Source organism: Pan troglodytes, chromosome 15 (assembly GCF_028858775.2).
Source record: "Pan troglodytes isolate AG18354 chromosome 15, NHGRI_mPanTro3-v2.0_pri, whole genome shotgun sequence".
Taxonomy (NCBI): Eukaryota; Metazoa; Chordata; class Mammalia; order Primates; family Hominidae; genus Pan; species Pan troglodytes.
The window spans coordinates 20254640-20280425 of record NC_072413.2 but is presented as its reverse complement, the minus strand read 5'-3'; the positions used below and the strand labels follow the sequence as shown (position 1 = coordinate 20280425).

General features: G+C 37.8%; 1 long non-coding RNA gene and 1 gene segment (V, D, J or C); one reads left to right on the top strand and one right to left on the bottom strand.

Annotated features, from left to right (window-relative positions):
* Positions 1-8884: 8884 nt before the first annotated feature.
* Positions 8885-10594, top strand: LOC107968117 (uncharacterized). The gene is made up of 2 exons (XR_001709025.1): positions 8885-8966; positions 10044-10594. It is a non-coding gene; the product is annotated as an uncharacterized LOC107968117 (long non-coding RNA).
* Positions 10595-24501: 13907 nt separating this feature from the next.
* Positions 24502-25199, bottom strand: LOC467388 (T cell receptor alpha variable 13-1-like). The segment is given in 2 exon segments: positions 24502-24902; positions 25070-25199. Coding segments are annotated over 2 exon segments (432 nt in total).
* Between the last annotated feature and the right edge of the window lie 587 nt (positions 25200-25786).

Below are 25786 nucleotides of genomic sequence, written 5' to 3'. Positions count from 1 at the left end.
AGAATCCTGTTCCAATTGTCAAAGCTCCTATAGACTGATACATCATGCCAAATTATATCTCACACTAAAAAGAATATTAACAGAGGCCCATCTATGGAAAAACTTGAGTGGAATGATGAGTGTAAGAAAATATAACAAATAAATAATCCAGGGAAGAGTTCGGAAAATAAAAGTAAAATAAACCTGTGTTAACTCAGAAAATTGGGAGGAATGCAACCAGCCGACAAGAAATGAGAAGATCTTGTGGGAGGTATAGAAAATCCGGGAGAGATTGACAGTGACACTCAACAGAGCTAGGCAAGCAGTAGTACCCTGTGAGTGGGAGATAGGCTGTATTGAACTGGAGCGGTCGCCTCTGGCCTAAAAAGATGAAACTCTTGAATAAGAAGCCATCTTCATCCAACTTATTTTAGCATAGAGATCATTGGACCCTAAAACTTAAAAAACCAAATGAGGAGAGAAATATCAGGTGAAATGAGAACCTGGCCAACAAGGATTCTTTTCACAAGGTCAGAACAAAGTCCCTCCTTTCTGTGTACTCTGTTCACTCATGCCAGCCTGAAATCAGTTCTCCCTTGCACTTCTGATCTATTCCTTGATTCTGCCTATAGATTTTTTATGTGTAAGACAAAATCATATAGCCAGTTTGAACATTTAAATGTTACTAGGATGTGCTTCTGATTCAAAATTCCTAAGAAGCATATGTATTCTCCTCTTATCTTTCCAATATTCCCACTGAAATAAAATTTAGAAGTATAAAAAGAATGACTTGAATCCATAATGGTAAAAGTAATAATGAAAAGATGAAAGCTATCACAATTCCCATGAAATGAAAAGTAGACGTGAGCACACTGATGGATGAAACAGAGAAGGGGGAGAAGTCCAGCCCAGAATGAACTATGAGAAGATTGCAGTGGAAATGCAAGTGAAGGGAACCTACTGGGTGAGACCCTGGAGAGGTTCCGGGTTGAGAAAGAGAGTAGGTGATGGAGAGTGGGAAGAACAGAACACAAGAGAACATAGTGAAGGTCCACACATGGAATAGCTACACTAGCCTCCCTCCGTTCTCACCATCCTGCTTCTGTACTTGTGTGTGATAGGCATAGTAAGCCAACTTTTACTTGGGTATTTAATTTTCACAAGAGTTTAAATGAACCGCTGGGATTACTGCAGTTTTATTATGAGTGGTTGACAGAATTAGGCCATCTTCAATAATATTAGGTGCAAGGAACAAAGAGGAGCAACTTAATTACCACTTCCCTGTTCATTCATCCTAAAAAGAAGCCTGCCAAATCACATGATATGCCCACATACCCACACTACTGGCCAGGCACCCCATTCAAGAAGAAACCTTGAGGGGAACATGGGCACAGTGACCTGAAGAGTCCATCCTGCTACCCAGTCCTCCATTGTTAAATACAAATTAATAACAAAATAGCATTAATCATGTATAAGTATAGATGGGATCTCTTTCTGTTGTTCTCTCTATACATGGAAGCCCAGAGTCATGAACTGTGAATCATCAGAGTCATTTCTACCTCAATACAAAGTGATGAACAGAATGTCATGTAATCATTCTCAAAAGGAAGTAAGATAACATAGTGGTTCCTTAGTCATTATTCTTAAAATATCTTGAGTTTTAGCTTTGAATAATATTTCCTTACCTTTATTTAGATGCTTTCTGTTAAGAAGTGCTTTAGCCTGAGGGAACATAGAGGACCGGTCAATAGGTGCAGGAAACCACCATGACACATGTATACATATGTAACAAACTGCATGTTCTGCACATGTATCGTGTTTTTTTTTAGAAGAAATAAAGAAAAAAATAAAAATATATAAAAAATAAAATCACTACATGTGATTAGTGCAAAAAAAAAAGAAGAAGTGCTTTAACCTAACATTATTTCAACTCTTCAAGATCAGGAAAGCCAGCTATATAAACTCCTTCAAATGGAGAATGAAATTAAAATTCAGAATATAATTACAAAGTCTATTATTTCTTGAATGCTGCCCACATGCCAGGTGAGTTCCATGTTAATAGTGAACAATGCTTGTGCCCAGCCAAGATCCCCTTTCCCAGGACAGTGTCGCCATCCCCAGCTACTGTCATGGCTTTTTTCTTCCTGTAGTTCGGAGAGCAGGAGGAAATGGCATCCAGAGGCTTTTCCACTCCCGTAGTTCAGCGAGTGGGAGAGGGTGTTACAGCTCTTTTCACTCCCACAGTTCGGCGGATTCCAGATTCTTGCCCCACTGGCCAAGAGGAATGAGGTACGCAGACACCAAAGAGTGAGCAAGGCAGAGGAGAATTTTACTGAGTGACAGGAAACCTCTGGTAAGCAAGACGGGACCCAAAGTGTGTAGCCCTCTGTGAGGCTAAGGCTGAGTGTTTTTACGGGCTTAGAATGGGGGAGTGCATGCTGATTGGTCCATAGGTGGTCTTGGGAAAAGCACCATTTGATTGGTTAAAAGGCATCATCCAGAAGGAACCAATCAAGAGAGAGTGGGCAAGAGTGGGGATTCAAGTTCTCACTCTGGCTATGTACTCTATCCGGAACTGGCAGATCGGTTTTAAGGCTTTGAACTGTCCTTGGCTTGAAGGCCGGGTTTCACCGGGGATCTGTCCATGTCTGCGTAGGAATTTGTCTGTCTCCTGTCGCTATTACTGTTGGGAATGTTGGCTACTCTCAGCTCACAGTTGCCCCTTTCCCTAGAAAATCGACCTCTGCCAATGAGAGTCATCATTGTCCAGTAGAGTATACCTCTACCCCAAGAAACACCACAGCCAATGACGACTTTATTCTTACGTACAATAGGTCAGCATTCTGGCCCCCTTGCCTCAGTGTGGAAAGGATCAATCCTGTGATGCAATTCATGCTCCAGAGCTCCCATGAGGTCAGGGTGGATAAAGACTCCACTAGCTGGCACGTTTATGCTTAGCCTTTTCCCATCTCAACCTGGTTTTCTCAATCAGTTATGGATAAAGAATTTCCAATTCGGGCTCTGCTTCTAATGAACTTATCCCAAGACAATATTTCATCTCATTTAATCCTGAATCCAAACCTGAAATATATATAATAGTACAGCTTAATATAAACGGCCTGTTAGCAACATAATTGATATTCAAACGAGCATGGCAGCCCAGGGTCTTTCCAGAGTGCCAGGGTGCCTGAAGGCATATGATAAAAGTGGCACTAAAATTTAAGTATTTTTATTTCAGTACAACTTTCTGATCATCCTCACTGCCTTACAAATCTTACATGACTTGGAAAAATTTCTTAAATCTTCAGTTCTGTAAATTAACAGTTTGAAGCAACTGTTGATTGGCTTGCATCTTTCATCAGTAACTACGTGAACTAACTGAACAGAAATCTTGATTCTTCATTTCCAAAATTTTTCCACCTCCTGTACTACCTAAACAATGTCATGACTAACAGTCCACAAATTCGGTTTTACAATAAATGTCACTTTTCAAGCTTTTTCCTATAACTCAATGTACTAAATATTAAATGGCATTATTTTCATTAGAAAGTAAATATTTTTTGTGGACTTGGCATACATTGCAGGACAAATCTATAATGCCAGGTAGTCAGCGGAGGGAGGCATTTATATGCTGTTCAGCATTTCCATCTCTCCTGACGAAAATTTGCTCAAACATTCTCAATACCATATAGTCTTTGGTAATTGATTCACACAGGTCTTTGCTCATCATACTAAAACCCCTTAGTGTCTGGACCTCTTTTAGATACTTACCCAGAGATCCTTCTCAATGGATTTTAGATTGTTCCATGATCCCATGCCCTGCCTGGAGATATGGCATGCTGTGGCTAGGGCTAATGCTCCCTATCATCTCCAAGCCACACTTAAGTACATAGGTATTAATATATTCTTTTACAAGGCTCAAGCCAGGAGTTTTGAGTTCAGTTCAGACTTTACCCCAAAATGGCAACATAGACCTTTTCTAATATTTAGTCACTGCAACTATCTAGACTTCTAGCTTTAACCAGGTCTTACCCTCTGACTCTAGTTCTTCCATCTATCCATGAAATATACCCTTATATAAATCAGGAGTAGTGCTGTGGCTGAGGCTGGAGATGAGGTGAGGTTTCTATAACTAAAAGAATTTTTGACCGGGCGTGGTGGCTCACACCTGTAATCCCAGCACTTTGGGAGGCTGAGGCGGGCAGATCACGAGGTCAAGAGATCGAGACCATCCTGGCTAACACGGTGAAACCACGTTTCTACTAAAAAAAAAATACAAAACATTAGCCGGGCATGGTGGCGGGCGCCTGTATTCCCAGCTACTCTGGAGGCTGGGGCAGGAGAATGGCGTGAACCTGGAAGGCGGAGCTTACAGTGAGCCCAGATCGCGCCACTGCACTCCAGCCTGGGCGACAGAGCCAGACTCCATCTCAAAAAAAAAAAAAAAAAAATTTTTGACTTGTAGAATTTTTGAAGTCATTTGTTTATGAGTTTTTCTCTGCTTTGCATTCCTGTTTTGCTGTTGCATCCCCAAATTAGTGACTTTCAAACACTTTGAGTAACTAAAGAAGGAAAGACGAAGGTGTCCTGGGAACTATGAGAGAATATCTGTCATTGTGTGAAAATATTTTCTTGTTATGTAATTTAAAAACCATAAAACCAATCTCATAAAGAGGTGGCATAAAACTAGACTGAGCATCGGGATGTATATATTAAATATGTGTGCCTTTTTGTATAGCAATCATACCTCAATTTTTAAAAAAGGAGGGAGAAAGTAAACTTTTAGAAATTATGGATATGTTATGGCATAGTTTGTGCTGTATGTATGAAGTAAATACACATACCTTTTTGTTTATCAGTCAGACCTCAATTAAAAAAATATTTAAAACTATAGTGGAAAAACAGGACTAAAAAATATTTCAACCAGACCAAGATTTTTGTTTTTATTTTTTTCAGGGTTTCAATTATTTTCAGAATTATGAAAATACTTCCCTAATTAATTAATCCTCCATACTGGTTCTTATAATTTCCACTGGAACCTAGAGAGCAAGGGGAGCTTCACTACCCTGCAGTCTAAGCTCTACATCAGGCATTCCTGGGGCATGGCAGGTTTGGGTACAGACTGCAGGTGTCTGGGGAGCACTGTGTGTTCACGGCACAGAGGTAGGTGGCTGAATCACTGGGCTGGGAGTCTCTGATGAGCAGAGAAACATACTGGCTGGCTTTATTGAGCTGTGCTGTAAACTTTCCATCTTCTTCGTCACCATTGGAGTATATGGACATTATCAACTCAGGGCTTTTCCCAGAATATTGTCTGTACCAGAAGAAGGACTGGGAACGTCGGTCACTGTAAGTGCAGTTGAGAGAGACAATGGCTCCTTCTGGAACACTGAGGGGTCCAGAATTCTGCTCCACCTCCTTCTGTTGGCTCCAAACCCCTGTGAAAAAGACAGTGGTCAGACAGAGAAGACTGGCTGGGTAATAGATGCTTACTCCCCAGAATTTAAATCCTCTTTTCACTGGTGCCCCTACTTTCCCTTAGTTAGAAAAAAAAATCATGCTTCTACCTATAGATCTAGAATAGACAATAACTCCAGATACTGTACATTATTTTCCTATATAAAGATGCCCCAGACTCACAGCTCAACTGAAGCCACAGGATCACTAGTAAAACTCTCAAGGATTTCATCATTCTTCTCTGCCCTGGTTCACTGAGGATTCAAATTTTAAACCCTTAAAAAAATGCACATAGAATGGATATTTCTACTTTAAAAATCATAAAAAGAATCTGCTTTACCAGTTCAAAAAAATGATGCTCTTTTTAACACCCCTAAATCAACACTAAGCCCCTTCCCTCATCCTTCCTCCTCCTCCTCCTCCTCCTCTCTCTCTCTCTGTCTCTCTCTCTCTGTCTCTCTCTCTCTCTCTCTCTCTCTCTCACACACACACACACACACACACACACACATGAGTACCTGAGAGCTGTCCTCAAGGTCCCTAAGAACACACTGCCATCTTGTGGAATCATGATAGTGATCAAACATGTACTCAAAATGTAGAGCCTTATTATGTAAACAAGTCACTTTAAAAATCTGACACATTAGTTAAAAATTTGAGAAGCAAATGCTCCAAGTTAATGTCTGTGGGGATGTTTATGTGTGTATTGTATGATATCAAATGGCAATTGTTGTATGAGTAAGAGCAGTTGTTTCTAATAGACACTTTCATACACTGAAATAACAGTCATGAAGTATTCTATTATAAAAATTTAGGTGAGATTCTTGCAATTCAAGGAGCATTTCACATTGCATAGCTCTTCTCCATGTCAGGCCACCCATCCCTATACCATTCTGTTATCTTCAATTTTTAAAGAAGTTTCTTGTAATTCAAAATAATTCTTTCAAAACAGAATGACCTAAAATCTAGCTTAACAAGCATGGTTCTAGCTCACAGCCTTAGCAACATTTTTAAACAAGACCAGGGAATAGAGGGGCTTGGGAATAGCCATTGCATCTTGCACCAATGACACATGCATGTCAAAACAGTACTTACATGGGTTGGTATAATAAAGATAAACCTGCCTTCGGTACATAGCCTTTCTTTTTTTTTTTTTTTTTTTTCAGAGCAAGGGTGGAAGTTTATTTTAAAAGGCTTTAGAATAGGAAAGAAAGGAAGGTACACTTGGAAGAGAGCCAAGCCCGGCACTGAGGTAAAGCGCAGTGTTTAACCTTGACCCTAGGACTTTATAGGCTTTCCCCTTTCCCATGATCCTTCCCTTAGGATGGACTGCCTCTGTGTGCAGTACCCATCTTACCCTTGGGAAGTGAGTACACGAAGTATGTTTAGGAAGTAGTACATAGACTTTCAATGACATCTTGTGTGACTGTTTATTTTTCTAGTTTCTCTCATTGCCTTTCTTGTAAAAATCTCATATCTTCAAATTAATTTCCAAAAGTTATAAATTTGGTGTCTCTTTCTGCCTTTCCATCTCAACCTAAACAGAAAATCAGATCTATGAAGGGTTATCTATGCAAGAAACTTAATTGTGTCTACAGAGAAAGAAGCACAAACAACTACTGTTCCTCCTCTTGTTCATAACATGCTTTGTTTCCTTGCAGAAGCTTGTGGCTGGAGGCCATGAAGGATGCAGGCTCTTTTCTACTCAAGGACCATGTAGCCAGTATCCATCAATGATGGCTTGGGCAGGTCTTTTCTATTCCCACCAACAACTTCATAGGAAATAGAATGAAAGAGAATATACTAATATCGAAATCCCTTTCTCTAAGAGTACGTTGCAAGTGGCAGAAATCACAAAAGCCATTTCTCAGTAACTGTAAAAACCAAAGAAGGAGCAACCCAAGATGGCAGCCGCCACAGTCTTAGAAAATTTATTTTAAAAAATATATAACTTTTAAAATTGAATGTGGAGTTGAAGCACAGTCCTTGTAGAAAGAAATCACCTTTTGAATATTTGTAACAAAAATAGGATGGGTCAATAGCTCTAATGTTGTACCCAAGAGCGATAACAGTGCTAGCAAGATGACACAATTTACATAACATCAAAGTTGTACTGCAAAAGCTTCTGTGCCTAATAATGTCTAGATAACATAGAGAACTCTCCTTCATATGCCTTAAGGACAGTGTTATGGCAATCAATCAAAGAGAAATCACACTCCCCTTCTCCACTGGATTAAGTGGTCTTCATTTTCCATGGCATAAAATTTTCTAGAAATGTCTCGTGGACCTCAAAGTATTGGAAAGCAAGATCTTATTCAAAGGCAATTTATTTTAAGATACTACTGCAAATGCTACTAATTTTGTGTTCATTTGAAATACAGAAGTTGTACTATGAAAAACAACAAAGGAGATTTTTATACACCTGCAAAAACACAAGCATCTTTACCCATTGTGCTCCTATTAATATGTATCTATAATTATTATTTATCCATTAGTTTGTTAAATAATTTAGGGGAAAATGGGAGTTATAAACAAAAACTACAAAAATATTGGCATTTATTCTTATTTATGTAATTACCTTCATCATTGTTCATTATTTTGTATGGCTCCAAGTGTCTAGTGTCATTTCTTTTCTGTCTGAAAGATTCCCTTTAGATTTTCTCATAGAGCAGGTCTGCAAGTGATGAATACACTCAGTTTTTGTTTATCTGGGGCTGTTTTAATTTCTCCTTTGTTTTAGAACAATAGTTTTACCAGATATAAATTGGTGGTTGACAACTTTTTTCTTTAAACACTTTATACCATCCTACTGCCTTCTGGCTTCCATGGTTTCTGATGAACAATTGACTGCTAATCTTATTAAGGATCTCTTGCATGTGGCTACTCACTTCTCTCTTGCAGCTTTCAAGTTCTCAATTTGCCTTTTTCTTTAAACAATTTGATCATAATATGTCTCACTGTGAATTTTTTTGCCTTCATTCTACTTAGTCCTTTTTGAACTTCTTAGATGTGTAGATCCATGTCTTCTATCAAATTTGGGGAGTTTAGGGTCATCATATCACAGATATTTTTCCTGAATCTTTCTGTCACTCCTCCCATTCTGGGAATTCTGTTATACTTATGTCTGTGCTATTGTTAATGTCCCACAGGTCATTTAAGCTCTTAGGTATATATTTTTTCATTCTTTTTTCCTTCTGCTTCTTAGACTGAATAATTTTATTTGGCTTATCTTCACATTTGTAGATTCTTTCTCCTACCTGCTGTTAAGTCCCTTTAGCAAATTGTTTTTTAGAAAAAAACTTTTCTCTGTAGCCAATTCTCCACCCTGAGGGGATTTTGAGTTGTGTGAAACACAGGCAAGCCCTTTGAATTAGCCCTTCAATGAGCCACTGGAGAGGTCAAAGTAATCAAGCACTACTTTGATATAACAAGGTCCACTCTGCTTCTTCTAGCACCAGGAACCCATACTTGGAATGGAGGATGTAGTTTAAAGACTGTCTTAAAGCCAGTGATGAGAAGATGGAGCAAAGGTAAGTTAAAAATAACACAAATTCTCCTACCAGGTTGCAACTACTTTTTTATTGACTAAAGATGTGCTTGGTAGCTGTAAATCTTTCTGTGGTATTTGGCTGGAGTAAACTGGTTATGGTCTTTCAGTTTTGTGTCTTGACAGTCTGTTATTCTCCTGGCTCTTTGGCTAAAGAAAGCAAAAGCCTGGTCTTTGGGATTTTTTGTACATATTCACTAACATTTCCAGGTCAGTGGCTACTCCTGATTGTATGAGGCAAAAGGAAACTCATGGAACTCACTGCTTTAGCGTTTCTGAAATTTCTTAACCAGTTGGGCTTTTTCTCCCCACTTTTTAGAATCTTTTAATTTTTTTATCTTATGCACAGATTATGATGGTTTGAATTATAATTTTTCAGTGGTATGAAAGCAGTACACAATCAGTAGAAACTGAACTTTATGTACATATACAACTATTCTGTTTTTCCCTTTTGGTACAGTATTCAATAAATTACATGAGATGTTCAACACTTCATTATAAAATAGGCTTTGTTAGGGATGATTTTGCCCAACCATAGGCTACTGTAAGTGTTCTGAGAATATCTAAGATAGGCTAGGCTAACTTATGTTGTTCAGCATACTGGGTGTATTAAATGTACTTTTTACTTACAGTGTTTTCAACTTATAATGCATTTATGGGGAAGCAATCCCATTGTAAGTCAAGGAACATCTGTAATATCCAGAATCATTAGCTGTATGTAACAAGATGAATGGAAAAAAAAGTATACCTTCTCTAACTTTCTAGAAGTGGAAGCCATGATGCTCCTTTTTTTTCTCCTAACAGCAACCTTAGAAAAGCCTGGTAGGTATACTGTCCTGGTAGCAACATGGTCAGAATGGTATTACAACTGAATTCTGGTTCAGCCACCTGGATTCTTTTGTTGGACAAACATGGTCATATATTATGAGGTTAACTATCATTAATTTGAGTGTTCTGCTCTAGGAATTATTGTACAATGGTCCACAAGAGCCCAGGTAATAAATAAAATGGGTATATATAAATGTCATAAAATACCTTTTTCCTCTATTTATTGTTCTAGACAAAAGGTTTGAGTATGACTAGGAACCGACCACAAAAAAGGCAAAGCTTTAGCTACTAGAATGGGATGAACAAATTTTGTGATTGTGGATAAAAAGAGCAACAACACTGGCACCTAGGAAGGGAAAATCTTGGACCATTGGAGGTGAAGCGAGTGAGGATTAATGCTCTCTTTGTATGCTAGATGAAGCACACAGCCTGGCAAGGCAACCATATAGTTTGGTTGTGTGTTGGTTTGTCATCTCCTTCCACATTCCATGAAAACAGAAAAACTCCTGTGAATATGGCCTCTCCTGAACATTTCTACAACATGAATGGCAGCTTCCCAATACAGATTCCCCATCCTCTTAAGTATGAAAACACAGGAATCAGCACAACATTTTCTCAATCTGACTCATACAAATGTGTATTTTTCCCCTGGTGTCTGGACTGTCTTGGGTTATACCATGAATGCCTACAGAAGTTTCAAATACTCACTGACCCTGCTCATATAGCCTAACCAAAGTGAACTAATGCTGACCCAAATAAAGTGTAGCAATAAATTTCAAACTGGATTAATTTCGGCACCTTTGGTTATGTTTATGTCTGGGGAATAGGGACCATAGGAGATCTCTATATTGGGAATAATAGTTAACTTTTTGGCAATTAAAACAAAGATCAGCATGTCAGTCTAAATTTCCATGTGTAGGTCATATTAAATAATACACTATATCCTAGCTGTCTGTACTTTGGGACTTATTCACAGCTGGGAGAATCTAGGATCCTATGAGGCATGATTGAGGTTGCTATTGCAGGTTGGTCTTCTCTTCATGCTTAGAGTTCTACTGACAGTAGCCTTAATTAAATCTTGTGTAAGACAAATTCTATGCGTTTAGTCTCTACCTCTCTAGTCAAATTAATCAGAATGACTGATGGAGTGGAATACTCATAAGAAAAATTTCTAGCAGCTAACATGACATAAGACCATGGAGTGGATAGTGTTGAAAGACAGTCCACTATGAGTCTCTTGTACCCCTACATGACCTGCTGGGTAGGCCAATAGTGTAAAGCCATGACCACCCTACCAGGACCACTTTTCAGAGTTAGGCTTGCAGCAAGCAACCTTAAGGGATGAGTTAATGACTCCCTGTACGAAAAAGAGCAAGCTGGCTTACTGTTTACTGTTGCTATAAATTTCCCAGGCTCAGAGTTCCTCATCTATGACACAGCACCACTGCATGCAAACTACTCATCAGCACTCACTGTATCATCTTTTGGGGACTTAAGGAAAGAGTAAATGAAGTGAACATACTAATGTTTAGGCTGTTTGCTGTGCCATAAGTAACAAAATCCTTTGTCTCTGACTAAGGAGTCTCATGTCTTTACTGAAAACCTGGATGAAACAACACACTTATTAGCTTGCAGGAAGAGGGAAAAAAATCCAAGAACTGATAACACCCTTCTCTACTATAGTAAAGGCTTGAACTACATGTGAGAAAGATAAGTTTCTCCAAACTAGTCTGGAAGAGACCTTTTTTTGAAGGATGTAATGTATATAGCCCCATAGGTAATTAACCATCACTTCCAATAAAATGCTTGAGCAATTTTATAATATACTTTAATGAAATAAAGACTCCTTCTGGGAAATTAGTGTTACCAACTCAAACGACTATTAATCTTTTGAGAAGCCTAATAGCCACTACACAGATGGTCAAAAGCAGGGTAATTATGAACCAATCCTTTGAACGTAAATATCTTTAAACCAGATCTTTTAAAAATCTGATCTACAACATGTCTACCAAGGCTATTTATTTGAAATTGTTTCCTGAGGGGCTTTTACTCTTACAGTAATTTGAATTATAACTTTGACTTCAGCTCATAATTATTGGACTTGAGAAGTTACTTTTATACTTTCTAAAATGTTTTAAGTGTTTTTTTTTTCATTTAGATATTTCATCATGTGTTACTAGCCTTTAGAGTTGACTAAGTGCTTCAGATCACATCTGATAAAGTGAGGTCACTTTAGTGAGGAAAGGCTGAAACCCTGAATGGATCTAACTATTTGACCAGAGTTCACTGAGCACAGAAAGGCTGGGTTTTGAGTCTGGGAGCAAGGGTGAGAAAGAACTGAGCTGCCCCACATAATGAAGCAGAGAGAACACAAAAAGAGGTCAAAGTTGCTAGGGTGAGACTGAGAGGAAGGAAAAAAGGAAAGAGGAGGGTCAAATAACATCCATCCATTTATCATTTAGTGAATATTTTTTTGACTGACTATTATAGGCCAGTCATTATTCTAAGCACTAAGAATAAAGCTGTCAACTAAACAAACAATACCCCTGACCTCATAAAGCCTGTATCCTAGGTGGAGATATAGACAATAAACACATTGACAATAAACACGTAGACCAACAATATAACTGCACATTATGATTATTACCGTAATGAAATATAACAAGGGTGTTGTAATAGAGTTAGAGGAAAAGCCATGATGGCCACATTAGTCAGGATGATCAGCAGAAGTCAGCAGGTTTTCTCTATAGCAGTGGTATTTGAGCTGAGACCTGAGGAATGAAAATGAGTCAGGCTCACCAAGATTTGGGGTAAGAGCACTGCAGATGATTGAGAGAGTTAGACTAAATGTGGAAAGGACATGGCAAGTTCAGAAATCTGAAAGGAGGTCAGTGTTTTTGCTGCATAGAAAGCCAGGAAAAAAGAGTTTAAAGCTGAAGGGACAGGGGAGGTTTGAATGATACAGATCTTTGTATGCCACAGCCTAAATTTGCATTTTATTCCAGGAGCAATAGAAAGCCATTGAAGCATGTTTGCCGATTAGAGACATCTCTTTATTTATACTTTAAAAAATCGTTCTGGGAACCCATCAGATGGGTGCTTTTCAAACTTTGAAGTGATAGAATCACCTGGGAATGTTAACGAAATGCAGATTCAAATTCAGTCAGCCTTGGGTGGAGGCTGAGCACCTGCACAAGTCCAGACAGTGCTGGCCCCGACTCTGAGTAGCAAAAGCATGGAGAATAGATTGCCTTGAGAAAAAAGAGACCAGTTAGTAGGTTGGTGCAAAAATAATCGCGGTTTTTGCCATTGAAAGTAATGGCAAAGCCACAATTACATTTGCACCAGCCTAATAGAAGGTAATGTGGGCCAGAACAGTATTCTTCAAACCTTTAAAAAAATCTTATTGTATGAAAGAATATTTATTCTGTGTGATAGACTCTGTTTTTAAATCACATTTTTAATAATAAAACATATAAACTCACTTTAAAAGAAAACTAAAACATTGCTAAAGTGTTTACTTAATAAAATGCAAGCTGCTTTAAGATAATAATGGTCATAATTGATAAAGTATTGAAAAATCAGCATCACCATGTGCTGCTGTTGAAATTACACTTTGGTGAAATATGTCTTCAGGAACACTAGGCATTTAGTGTTATATCTTCTCCCTTATTCAAGCAACTCTATTTCCATTAAAATTACAAATTTCATTATGTTTTTAAGAAGCATTATCTATAACACTGTATAAGAGGAAATAATACCAAAAGCGATAAATTTTTTAAAATATATCTATATAATGGAAACTAGGCAATCACTTAAAATTATGCCCTCTGGGTGCACATCAAAAGTGGATTGGATAAAGAAAATGTGACACATAAATACCATGGAGTACTATGCAGCCATAAAAAGGAATGAAATCATATCCTTTGCAACAGCATGGATGCAGCTAGAGATCATTTTCCTAAGCAAATCAATGCAGAAACAGAAAGCCAAATACCATATATTCTCATTGATACGTGGGAGCTAAACATTGAGTGCACATGGACATAAAGACTACATGTAGATACTGAGCATTACTAGAGGGGGAAGGAAAAAAGGGGCAAGGGCTGAGAAAATAACTGTTGGTATTATGCTCAGTACCTGGGTGATGGGATCATTTATACACCAAACCTCAGCATCATGCAATACGCTCAGGTAACAAATCTGCACATGTACTACCCCCTGAATCTAAAATAAAGGTTGAAAATAAAAGAAAACTATGCCCTCAATATATGCTTCCTGGGATGAAAACACCTAAACATAATGTTGAGAAAAACAAGCATGGTAATAAATACTGGATATATTGCAAACCACTTTTATAGAAAAAATAGCTGCATGTGTATACCAAAATTTTTTACAGGATAATAGTTATAATTTCTTGATTGTGAAATTATAGGTGTGTTCTATTTTTCTGGGTGTTTTATGTCTTTATATATCATTTTATATCTTTATATATACATATAAGTAATAAAAATGTAATTTAGTTCAAAATTACAACACACAACTCCTTTTCTCAAACACCGAATCCCGCTTTACATCTTTCATGGAAAAAGCAACTGACAAGGGGCCAGAATGCCTGGCTTCTACTCCAGGCTTCCATTTCACTGCAACACATGCTTTGAGTAAAGTGAAGCCATGCCTGTAGAGCCTGCTTTTTTCCATCTATCCAAAGAGGGGCATGAGCTGGAAATGTATTTTCTAAAGTGCTATTGATACAGGAGGTCATATTAGGCAGAACACAGATGGTCTTTCTGATTGTTATATATGTAACATTATTTTAATTTGTATTAGGAAAAAATATCTTGCACATCAAATGCACATTTTATAACATATATGTGGTCCCATTGATAGTATCTATTAAAGTAAGGACAATATTTTACATATTTTTGGCATCTATTTAATAGAGAAATCAATTTAATGTTAAATTAAGTAAATTATGGAGTAGATGGTACACAGATACAGCAAACATCATTTAAAGATTATGAAAATATAAGATAAATGCTGCTAAGTGTATAACCAGGGGAAACTTTGCTCCATGGACTCAGAGACTGTGACCTCTCAGAGCAAACAGTAAAGGAGTGGAAGGATTCTGGGCAAGCAGGCCCAGGATCTGTATGGTCTACATTGAGGAATGAAATTTCAATAATGACAAAAGGAAACATAATTCCATATAAATTCAGCTTCTTCACATATGAGAGATGGTGCATTATTCTTCACTTCTGTTTGGAGACAGAGGTTATAAAGAAAGATCCCCCTACACATAAACAAACAAACAAACAAAACACCTTCACTCCCACCTGCAAGGCTAGGCCTGTGTCAAGGGTCCCGGCTGCAGGTTGTGGTACAGGCTGCAGGTGCTGGGAAGACACTACTGCAAAGCACAGAAGTAGGTGGCTGAATCTCCAGGATGAGAGGTAGGGATATTCCAAACACCATAAAACTTCTCTTTTCCAAGCAATTCTATAAAATGTTTGTCTCTCTGCTCTTTCTGGCTTCATTGAATTAAGGTCAAAGACACAGGTCCTTTCCCAGGATCCTGCTGGAACCAGTGGAAGTTGACGAGCATTCTCTCCTGATAAGTACAGTTAAGAAAGCATGCATTCCCTCCTGGATACTCAGGAATGAAGGACTCTGCTCCGGCATATGTAGTCTGTTCACCCCTGTTTAAACAGAGAAGCACAGACAGATGACATTCATTCATGGCTGACTGCTTTTAGAAGATATACTCTCTTTTCACAGCCCCCACAGGTGAGCACAGAGGCCCTAACCACCCTTCTATAACTTCCAGACTTTTAAATAAGATACTACACTCACTCTTTTTCATATTTCCAGAGCCCAGCAACTCACTGCACAGCTCCCAAGAGAAAATCAAGAATGAAACTGCCAAAGCCTTCTTCATTTTTATCCCTCAGACTCACGGAGGACTCTGGCTGGGGCCTGGGAGCCCTCAAACACTACCAAGCCAAATCTCTTGTTTCTCTGAGTGAATATTCATAGTTTTCTTGCAGGAAGCTGAGAGTCTCCCCATCCAGCCAGAAACAAGATTTACTCCCCCATGCACAGATCGCACAGCTCTCTCTGATCTCTGAGGAGGTAGCATGGGAAAGGACCCTGGCAGAACCAGGTGCTGATTCTCAGTCAGCTGCATCTAGCATTTGTCCCTTAGATTTTTCTCTTTCCTTTTTTCTTCTGTAATACTTCCTGGGCATCTACCATGTATGTACAAGTTGTAAACTGAATAACTAAAAAGGATTCCTCCCCCAAGGACGACCTAGAAAAGTTATTTTCTCCCCTTTCCAATGCAGAGCTCTGTTAAATAAGCTCCCAGTTATGGATCTAGTTATTGGCACTGAAGCTCAGTATAAAATGGTGTATATCTGACTCCTGCTCCATAACGCTCATGTGAATCCATCATAGAATTTACACTAAGTTATACCTGAAGCAAGAAAGCTTCATTTTCTATCCGTAAGACCTATGAGATAAAGAAATAGTTCAAATAATTGGATGGAATCAGGCCAGTGTGAAATAGTGACTCTCAGTCCTAAATATAGTAAAATATAATAATATAACCAATAGCAGAAGAGTAGAGGGTTAAGCCTTATCTATCCTTAAATTTTCTTGTTATTTTATTTCAAATTGTTTTTGTTGCAATATCTCATTTATGTCCAAGTATAGCTACCATTGGTGAGAAATTGTTCCCTACCACTACAATTCAATCATTTAATTAAATTCATGAAATTTAATTCAATCCTTACAACTATGTGGAGAGGTGATTGTTATTGTTATTACAATTGATGATGTCTAGGTGGCCTGAGTTTAAGTAATTTTGTCAATGGTCAAATAATTTAGTAAATGACAGGTATATTAATAGTACTTCAGTGACTATGCCTTGTAATCGTCACATGGAACCTGCCAATCGCTAGAATAGGCAAGACAAATGCCTATAGTGAAACAGATATATTGGAAATATCTATATTGGATATTCCTGTAAAAGAAGGGAACACTCTAGACAATTGTAGATCTAAACCTCATGAGGGAAGGTCTTTGTTGTCTGCATGTGTCTGTTTTATTCATTATTCTACTCTTCATACCTACAAAAACAATTGTTGCTTATTGTGTGTTTCATAAGTAAGTGTATAATGAATGAATTCAATGTGTGTCTGTCGTTTAATGCCTAAGTTTTCTATCTCTCCATGATGCTTACTTGTGTCTTTTCGGTGCCACACTATTCTCCTAAAAATACCCCTAAAACTTAATTGCCCACATACTTGGAATTTTATCTATTGGTTAAGTTTTCATGCATTTCATCTTATTCCTCAATTGATTTGCAAGATTTTTCTGGTAAGTTCATTCTGCTTAAGAGTAACATTTTATACTACTGTCAGTATAGTCAAAGGTCCTAATACAGTACGTTGTACACATAGGGGATACATATTTATTCTCGGTGAATATGTATTCTTCTTGCTTACTTACTGGATGATTAGCCACCAATTTAACCAAGTCAATGCAGTCTTTTTTACATTATTAACTGAAGAAAAGTGGTGCCCTTTAAAGATGTTCTTAAGATTAAGAAACAAAAAGAAGTCAGAAGGAGCCAAATCAGCACTGTGAGGGGGATGCCTAATGATTTCCCACAGAAACTTAAATTCTCCTCGCTTGATGAGAGGAATAAGTTGGAGCATTGTCGTGGTGGAAAGGGATCCTCTGGTGAAGATTTCCCAGGCATTTTTCTGCTAAAGCTCTGGCTAACTTTCTCTAAACATTCTTATAATAAGCAGATGCTGTCATTCTTTGGCCCTCCAGAAACTCAATAAACAAAATGCCTTGAGCATCGCAAAAAACTGTTGCCATGACTTTTGCTCTTGACTGGGCCACTTTTGCTTTGACTGGACCTCCACCTCTTGCTAATCATTGCTTTGATTGTGCTTTATCTTCAGAATCAAAAGGATAAAGCCATGTTTCATCTCCTGTTCCAATTATTTGAAGAAATGGTTCAAGATCATTATCCCACTTATTCAAAATTTCATTGAAAGCTCTGCTCTTTTCTGGAGCTGATCTGAGCATAGTGGTTTTGGCACCCATCAAGTACAAAGTTTGCTCAACTTGAATTTTTCAGTCAGAATTGTGTGAGCTAAACCAGTTGAGACATTTATAGTGTTGGCTATTGTTTCCACTGTTAATCATCCGTCCTTTTTGATTAGGGCACATATGGTTAATTTTTTCTTCACAAATTGTTATGGAATGTCTGCCACTGTGGGCTTCATCGGCATCCTCTTGTCCATTCTTAAAAAAAATTATCCATTTTGTTTAAGAACAGACAGACAAGAGGATGGCTGATTTTATTGGAGTGTTGAGCCTATAAATTTTTCATAAAGCATCAGTGATTTCACCATTCTTCCACCCAAGTTTCACCATAAATTTGATGTTTGTTCTTGCCTCAAGTTTAACAGAATTCATGTTGCTCTGATAGGGGCTCCTTTCAAACTGATGTCTTATCCTTCTTAGTGCCTCAAACTAAATCCTGTTCAGATATGTTATAACAACTTAGTATAAGTTTATTTTGGTGCCAGAAAATTTGAAATCCATGCACCGTTTTTCATAATACGCAATTTCTTTCTTCCATAAACTTTTTGAAGACACCTAGCATTTATTGAATAAACTGATCTGAAAATCCAACAATTCACAAAGAGTGTTGAATTTGTTTTTATTCACCTTTCAGTCATATGTTTCTGAATTACCTTAGCCAATTCTTCCAGCTCAATCTAGTGGCCAGATGGCAAATTGCTTATTGTGGCAGTTCTTTCTCTCAATCATTGGTCAAAATTTTGGTGTGTCTAACTTCAAACCAAAGACTCAGGGATTAGGATGTTTTTGATGAATGATAACTCTGGAAATGGTCTATAAGCCTAGAGAGGTATTTTCTTAGAGTGTTTTCCCCCGATGCTACCCCTGTCCTGTCACAACCATAGCCACTTCCTGTCTGTGATGGTGAATCCTTTCTTTGGTCTCTCCAGCAAGTGGATGTCTCAAGCAGACCCTTGGGGATTTTGTGTACCTCACTCCAACAGCTCTCTCACTGTAGCCTCTTTCAGTGCACAGAAACACATCACTGAGTTCTCCAGTTGTGAAGTGGAGATGACAAGTTGATGGATTTGCTTGCCTTCTGCAAATTCAATGAGTAGTGACCTATTGCATATTGCTGATCGTGAGTCCTGATGAATAAGGAAAATCATCTCCCCACTCCTGGGCTACTTGTGCCGGAAAGGACTATGACTTCCAGCACTGGTGTCATCATTGCAGTCCAGAGTCACAGCCTCCTTCTCATGCACCAATACTGATGGTTTAATTTGAGTTACTTCTCAGCAAATTAAACAGATTCTGAAGGAGAAAACAAAGAACCAAAAGGTTTAGGGATGAGCGATGTGGAACAAAGAAATTCTATTTTTACACCCTGTTACTTCTTCTGTCCCAAAGTTTCGATGAGACATTTCCCAGTCCTTGGGTCTTAGAGGAAGACCATTCCCACCAGGGGCATCCCTACCTAGCCACATTGAAGCTGTGACCACCCTCAGGCAGCTGGAGAGCAACATGTTTGGTTCTTTCTCTAGAGAGAATATATTTTGTTCTTCTTAAAATTCAGGGCTCTGCATTGTGAGGTGAGTCTGATGAAGTAAGAGAAGAATTACTGGACTATGTGCTGCTTCTGCTGCCCTGGAATAGGAAACAGAGGTTTTCCGGTGTAGCAAGCTAGTTTGTGTTATCTAACACTTCTTTATGTACTGGCTAAGAACCTCACCCAATGCAAACTTCCTTTGCACTAACCCACCCTTAATTTGATAATAAATAACTTAAATATGAAAATAAACATGGTCAGGTTAGAAGGGAAATTGATAATTCGACCAATTGCTATGTTCAGTCATTGCATCTGTGATGGAACTGAGCACTGAGGTTGAGAGGTTGGCACTTACTTAAAATACTACATGTAATGAATAATGAAGGCAATGGAAGATGTAACAATTATGTATCCTCACATCTATGTATGTTGTTGTTTCTCCTAAGGTAGAAATTAATCACATTATGCTAAGAAGGAAAAGCTGTTTGCACTAATCACTGCAGATCATCGGACCTACATGTTAATATAGCAATATTTGTCCTATTCCCAAAGTATGTCCAGTTGCTTATCTGGGGAACAAACGGTAGAAAAAAACTAATCTCTCTTTCTCTTTTCTATGCAGAAAAAAACTAATCTCTTTTTTCTGAGAGTTTAGAATGAAGCCCTCAGACATTGAGTCCTATCTTAAAAGTTTTCTTCTTTTTTCAAGTTAGTTTAGACAGCCCAGCTCTGTTTATACAGGCCATATTAGACACCAGACTCTGATCATTAAGTTATCAAACCTTTGAATTTATGCATTTTTATTATGTCATCTGGGACCCCAAATGAGCCATAACAAGCCATTACATTCTGTACATCCACTTCTGAAAGGTATGAATCCTAGGTGTCTCCATACATCTCCCAAGGAAAAACTATTATAGGAAAATTGATTGTGATAAGGCTTTCGTTTTGTGAATATTAGCAGTAAGGCCATGTCCTAGGGATATTACTCAATTACATTAAAAACAACAAAGACCCATTGCCTATTATAGCCTATTTCTTAATATAATGATTACAACCTATCCTCCTTGTCTTAAAATGATTTCAGCTTTGTCTAAATTTGTTGAAGCATCTCCAGATCTTTCACTGAAATCACCATTAAATCTTATGATGCCACATACAGCACAAATGATCTACTCTGTAAAAACAACCATTTTTTTACCAGTTGGTGGACTAACTATACAATATTATTAATTTCTCCTCATAGCGTTTAACTCCGTTACACTTCTCAATCAATGAATCTTATTATTGCATTTCTGTCACTCAAGAAGTGTCCATCCCAGAACAGATATTTTGGACAGTCTCATACCTAATTCTGAATTAATTTTGTTTTTAATGTCTTATCTTCAAAATTGAAAAGAAATAACACAAGGCTTATAATGCATTTACTGCTCCAGACTCCATTATAAAATCTAATTCCTTAGAAGAAGCAAAATAAATTAAACTAACTGAATTTGTGGCTCTCTCTTTGCCATGTCCAGTTATGAAAAATATATACAGTGATAGCCTATATGTTTTAACATAGTTCACAACTCTCAAATACTATGGAGATGATGAGATTTCTTAACCTTCTTAACCTTTTCATACATCTCATGTATCGCTATAAAATAGATACCAAATACGAAAATTATTTGATTTCTTGATACTACTCAAAGAAAGACAAAGTTCCAAAGTATGAAAGACACTATAGAAGCCAGGAAAAAATACATGAGCAGAGAATCATGCTAAACATGCCTTTCTGACTAACGTCCTCATGCAAGTACCTCTTACAGAACATGCAGAAAAATCCATGGAAAATTTTAGTAACTATATCTTGGATCAATTATTGATTTGTTTGATCAGTGAGGATAAGATATATCAAGGCCAGAAAGGCTGCCTGGTGGGACCAAACGATCTCCAGTGAATATTTGTTTTAGCAACCTTCCAGAGACAACCCATCACAGTAGGGATGTACTGGCTGCAATATTATACAAATAGTTGGGGAAAACTTTTCTAGGAGAACACAGAAAGTGGCCAGTTCATGCCTTTTTTGAAACCTATAAGATTCCATGAAAAGTGTAAAAATGGAATATGAACTGGAATACTGCCCTAAGGAAACAGTTGAATATGTGACACTTCAAATTGTCTATATATAGGGGAACACAATTTTCCGGGAAGTTATATAATGCTTTGCCCTCACTCAGAACTTCTCTTTTCTTATCACCTCCTTATCCTCTATAAATGAAGACACAACACATGAGAAATATTAAAACTAAAATTAATTATGGTATCAAACATCCTTGAATTTCCATGATCTAATATATTATTACCCTTCACTCTCATGGCCCTGAGTTGTTCACCCTGCCATCATAGGTTGTCTTACTATCAACTGGTGACTTGTAGGTCCATATTACTCCTAGTATCTGGAATCCTATATAGTTCATTCTTTCACAAACTTATCTAGATAAATAAACCCATTATACTCAGTCCTTATACCAACAGGTACAGTTTTCTTTCCTGGCCTTTCATTTAATCAGCCTTTACATGACCTAAGCCTGGATGAGTTGGTATTTGGAAAAAAATTCCAGAGAAAGATTGCCTTTCAACCTTGTGAAAATGACCTTATTAGGTACTGTTTATTACCAGTTCAACAGTTAAAGTACGAGGAATTGATCTGTGGTTACTTTGTACCAATTAGTTTGACATTATCCATCCTTAAATGGCAAGAATTGAGAAGTTATTCATATTACAGATATTAAACTGAATTTCTTCAGAGACTATTTAGGGGCTTTTCAGAAAATGAGTGCAGACTCGAGATCCTTGAAACACATGTATAAGTGGATAAAGTAGACAGCTCCATGCAAGTATAATCGAACAATATTATCTAGATGACTGGAACCAGTGGTTGTTATACTATCTTTGCATTCTTTTCTTTTTCATCCATTTGGTGGTATTTTTCAACTTTAATGGTACAACGTTGCATATATTTGTAATTTTTTTCCACTTTGTTATTTTGTTAATAAAACGATTTGCTTAGGTACAGGCTTTACTTGAGGTAATAACCATCCTAACACTTTTCACCTCTACAAAGCCACAGCTCGTGCAAAAAATTTAAATAATTGTGAGATATGTCATTCTATGCCAACTCCTGGGAAAATCCAAGTATTAACCATACCCAATTAATATGACTAAAACAAATTTCAGTCAATACACTTAGCCTTAAAATGTTAGAAAAATATCTATTGATAAAAATTTAGGGTAGTGTTGGTACAACTAAACTTGATGTGTTTTACTCTGATTCTAGGAGTTGGTTCAATCCTCAAATGAACCTCTCCATTATCAATTGCCATACCATTTCCTTAAACACTATACTTGCCATAGTGTTTCTTTAAACTGTAAATCAAACCTCCAAAGAAATTCAAACATTTGAAATGTTGAGTTATTCCTGTAAAATGACAAAAGTTTAAAACATTCAGGTATAGAAAAAAAAGAGTGGTAGCAGAGATGATGATCATGTATGTGCCCAATGGTGTGTGCTTTCTGTAACCAAGATTCAGACTTTTCAAAAGATTATATATTGTATAATTCCATCCATGTGACCTCCAGAAAAAAATAAAAATATGAAAGAACAGACCAAGGTTGCAAGGAGTTTGAGATGGAGGTGTGATTTCACACAGATAGCACAAGGGAGTTTTTGGGGTGAACAATCTGTTTCGTATCATAATTATGTAATGGTTACAACAAACTATGCAATATATCAAAATTCAAATTTCACACATTGAACTGCATATCAAAATGTGTTCCTTTTTGAGTGATAATTTAAAAACTGAAAATTGTAAAAACTGAGACAATATAAAGCAATTGATGTGGTTTCTATTTTTCTATCTGGAACTCTGATTTTCTTTCTCAACTTCTGAAAAAGATAGCACCAGGCATGCCAACTGTGGTAGGCAAAATAAGGGCTTCAAAAAAGTTAGGCCCCAGTCCCTGGAATCCATGAAAGTTATCTTATATAGCCAAGGGAAAAAAGACACTGCAGATGTGATTAAGTTAAGGATCCCGGGATGAGAAGTTATCTATGTTATATGGGCCTTAAATGTAATCACGTGTGTGCTTATAATAGGGAGGCAGAGGGAGATGACAGAAGAAGAGAAGCAGTGCAACCATAGAGGCAGAGATCAGAGTGATGGAGCCACAAGCCAAGAAATGCAGGCAGCCCTCAGAGCCGGAAGAGACAAAGAACAGCTGACCTTTCTTGTCCAGCTGTTTTAACCCTAATTTAATCTAACTACTTTCCCTATAAGAACAAGCCATAACAGCCAAAACTTAGCCAGGAGGAATTGTTCTCCCCATGCCAAGTGCTGATTAGATCCATCCTTAGGAAGAATACAAGAGATCTTGAAATTAGCCTACTCTTGACCACAGGTGGGAGAAATAGGGAATTAATTATTTATGTACCTTCTTTATTTCCACTGATTTATCTACAACACTAAAAGATATAACTCTTTTAAAAGAAATTGTGGTAGTAATGTTTAATTCAGTCAAAACATGAAAATGAGGCAGGGAGATTTGTAGCAAGCTGTCTGTAAATTAACCATTGGTCCAAAGTCCTGTTGTAATCCACTAACAAGAATGTGTAAGATAGGGCCGGTCGCGGTGGCTCGCGCCTGTAATCCCAGCACTTTGGGAGGCCGAGGCAGGCGGATCACTTGAGGTCAGGAGTTTGAGACCAGCCTGGCTAACATAGTGAAACCCCATCTCTACTAAAAATACAAAAATTAGGCTGGGCTCAGTGGCTTAGGCCTGTAATCCCAGCACTTTCAGGGGCCAAGGCGGGAGGATCACCAAGGTCAGGAGATCAAGACCATCCTAGCCAACATGGTGAAACCCCATCTCTACTAAAAATAGAAAAAATTAGCTGAGCATGTGAAACCCAGTCTCTACTAAAAATACAAAAACATTGAACCTAACCTTTTTATTATATGCTTTGAATGTCAATATGTTAGTTTCAACTTGCAAACAAACAATATGACAAATGCTATAATTGACGATCTATGACAAAGGAAAGGGGGTGCAGCTTCAGCTCCAGTCTCAGGTTTGTGTACGGGTAGCAGGTGCCTGGGAAGCAATGTGTACTTGCTGCACAGAAGTAGACAGCCGAGTCTTCAGGTTGGGTCTCTGTGATGTGCAGGGAGAAATGTTTGGCTGTCTTGTTCAATGTAACAGCAATTCGTTGGTCTTTCTTTTCGCCCATATTTGAACGAATGTCTATAATAAGCTGAGGTCCTTTTCCAAGTTCTTGCTTATACCAAGGGAAGTAGTTTGAGGCACTGTCTGAATAAGTACACTTGATAACAGCGCCGTCTCCCTCCTGGACACTCAGGGTTGAAGGATGCTGCTCCACATTCTCTCCATTCACCACTATGCAGAAAGAAAAAATCAGAGAAAGAAGAGGGATTGTTAGGTCATTACTCTCTAGAATTATTTTTCATAGTAACGAGAGGAAACCTGAATAAAGCAAGTCTTCTCTTTGAACTGCTGAAGAATATTCACTAATATACTCTGTTACCCAAATACCCTCAACTCACAGTCCAGCTGCAGCCACAGGAATATAAATACAGCTCGAATGGATGTCATCCTTGTTCTTCCCAATTAAGATCAGTCATTGACCTGCAACCTCCAGTTATAAGAGTTACTTCTATCATCAGGTTGTCTCTTCTCTCCTCTGACAGCCATAGGGGTTTCTCACACTGTGTAGCCAACCAATAAGAAAAAGGCTCTGCTGCTACCGTAAACCTATTCATTCAGGACACACTAAAGTGAACCCTGTATTCTGCCTCAGCAGAGGAGCACTGCCATCTTGTGGCCACATCCCTAATTACTGAACTTGCTGGTTGAATGTTTTTCTCTAACCCTGCGAGGCACTCAGGTGCACAAAAGCAGCAATGAGTCAAACAGACTGGGTGTTCAATCAGAGATTAAATGCACAGTAAGAATGTAGAGATCTAACTCTATAATTATGCACACTACTGAGTCATTATTCATAAATTATAAAGAAGTAGATTCTGTTGATGTTTATTCAATGATGGGCTGAGTTTATGTTTGAAATTAAGAAAATACCATAATTCGCTGTCATAAACAAAGAAAAAATAATGCCTTCCTTTTAGGTTAAGTCTACCATCATGACTCGTTTGTTATGAAGAAAAACTCTTTCTTTAGGCAATATGTAAGCCAAAGATCAGAGCAAGAGAGAGAGGACCACTCAATATTTCGAGTGCGTATTATCTCAGGTTCTGCTTCTCAAG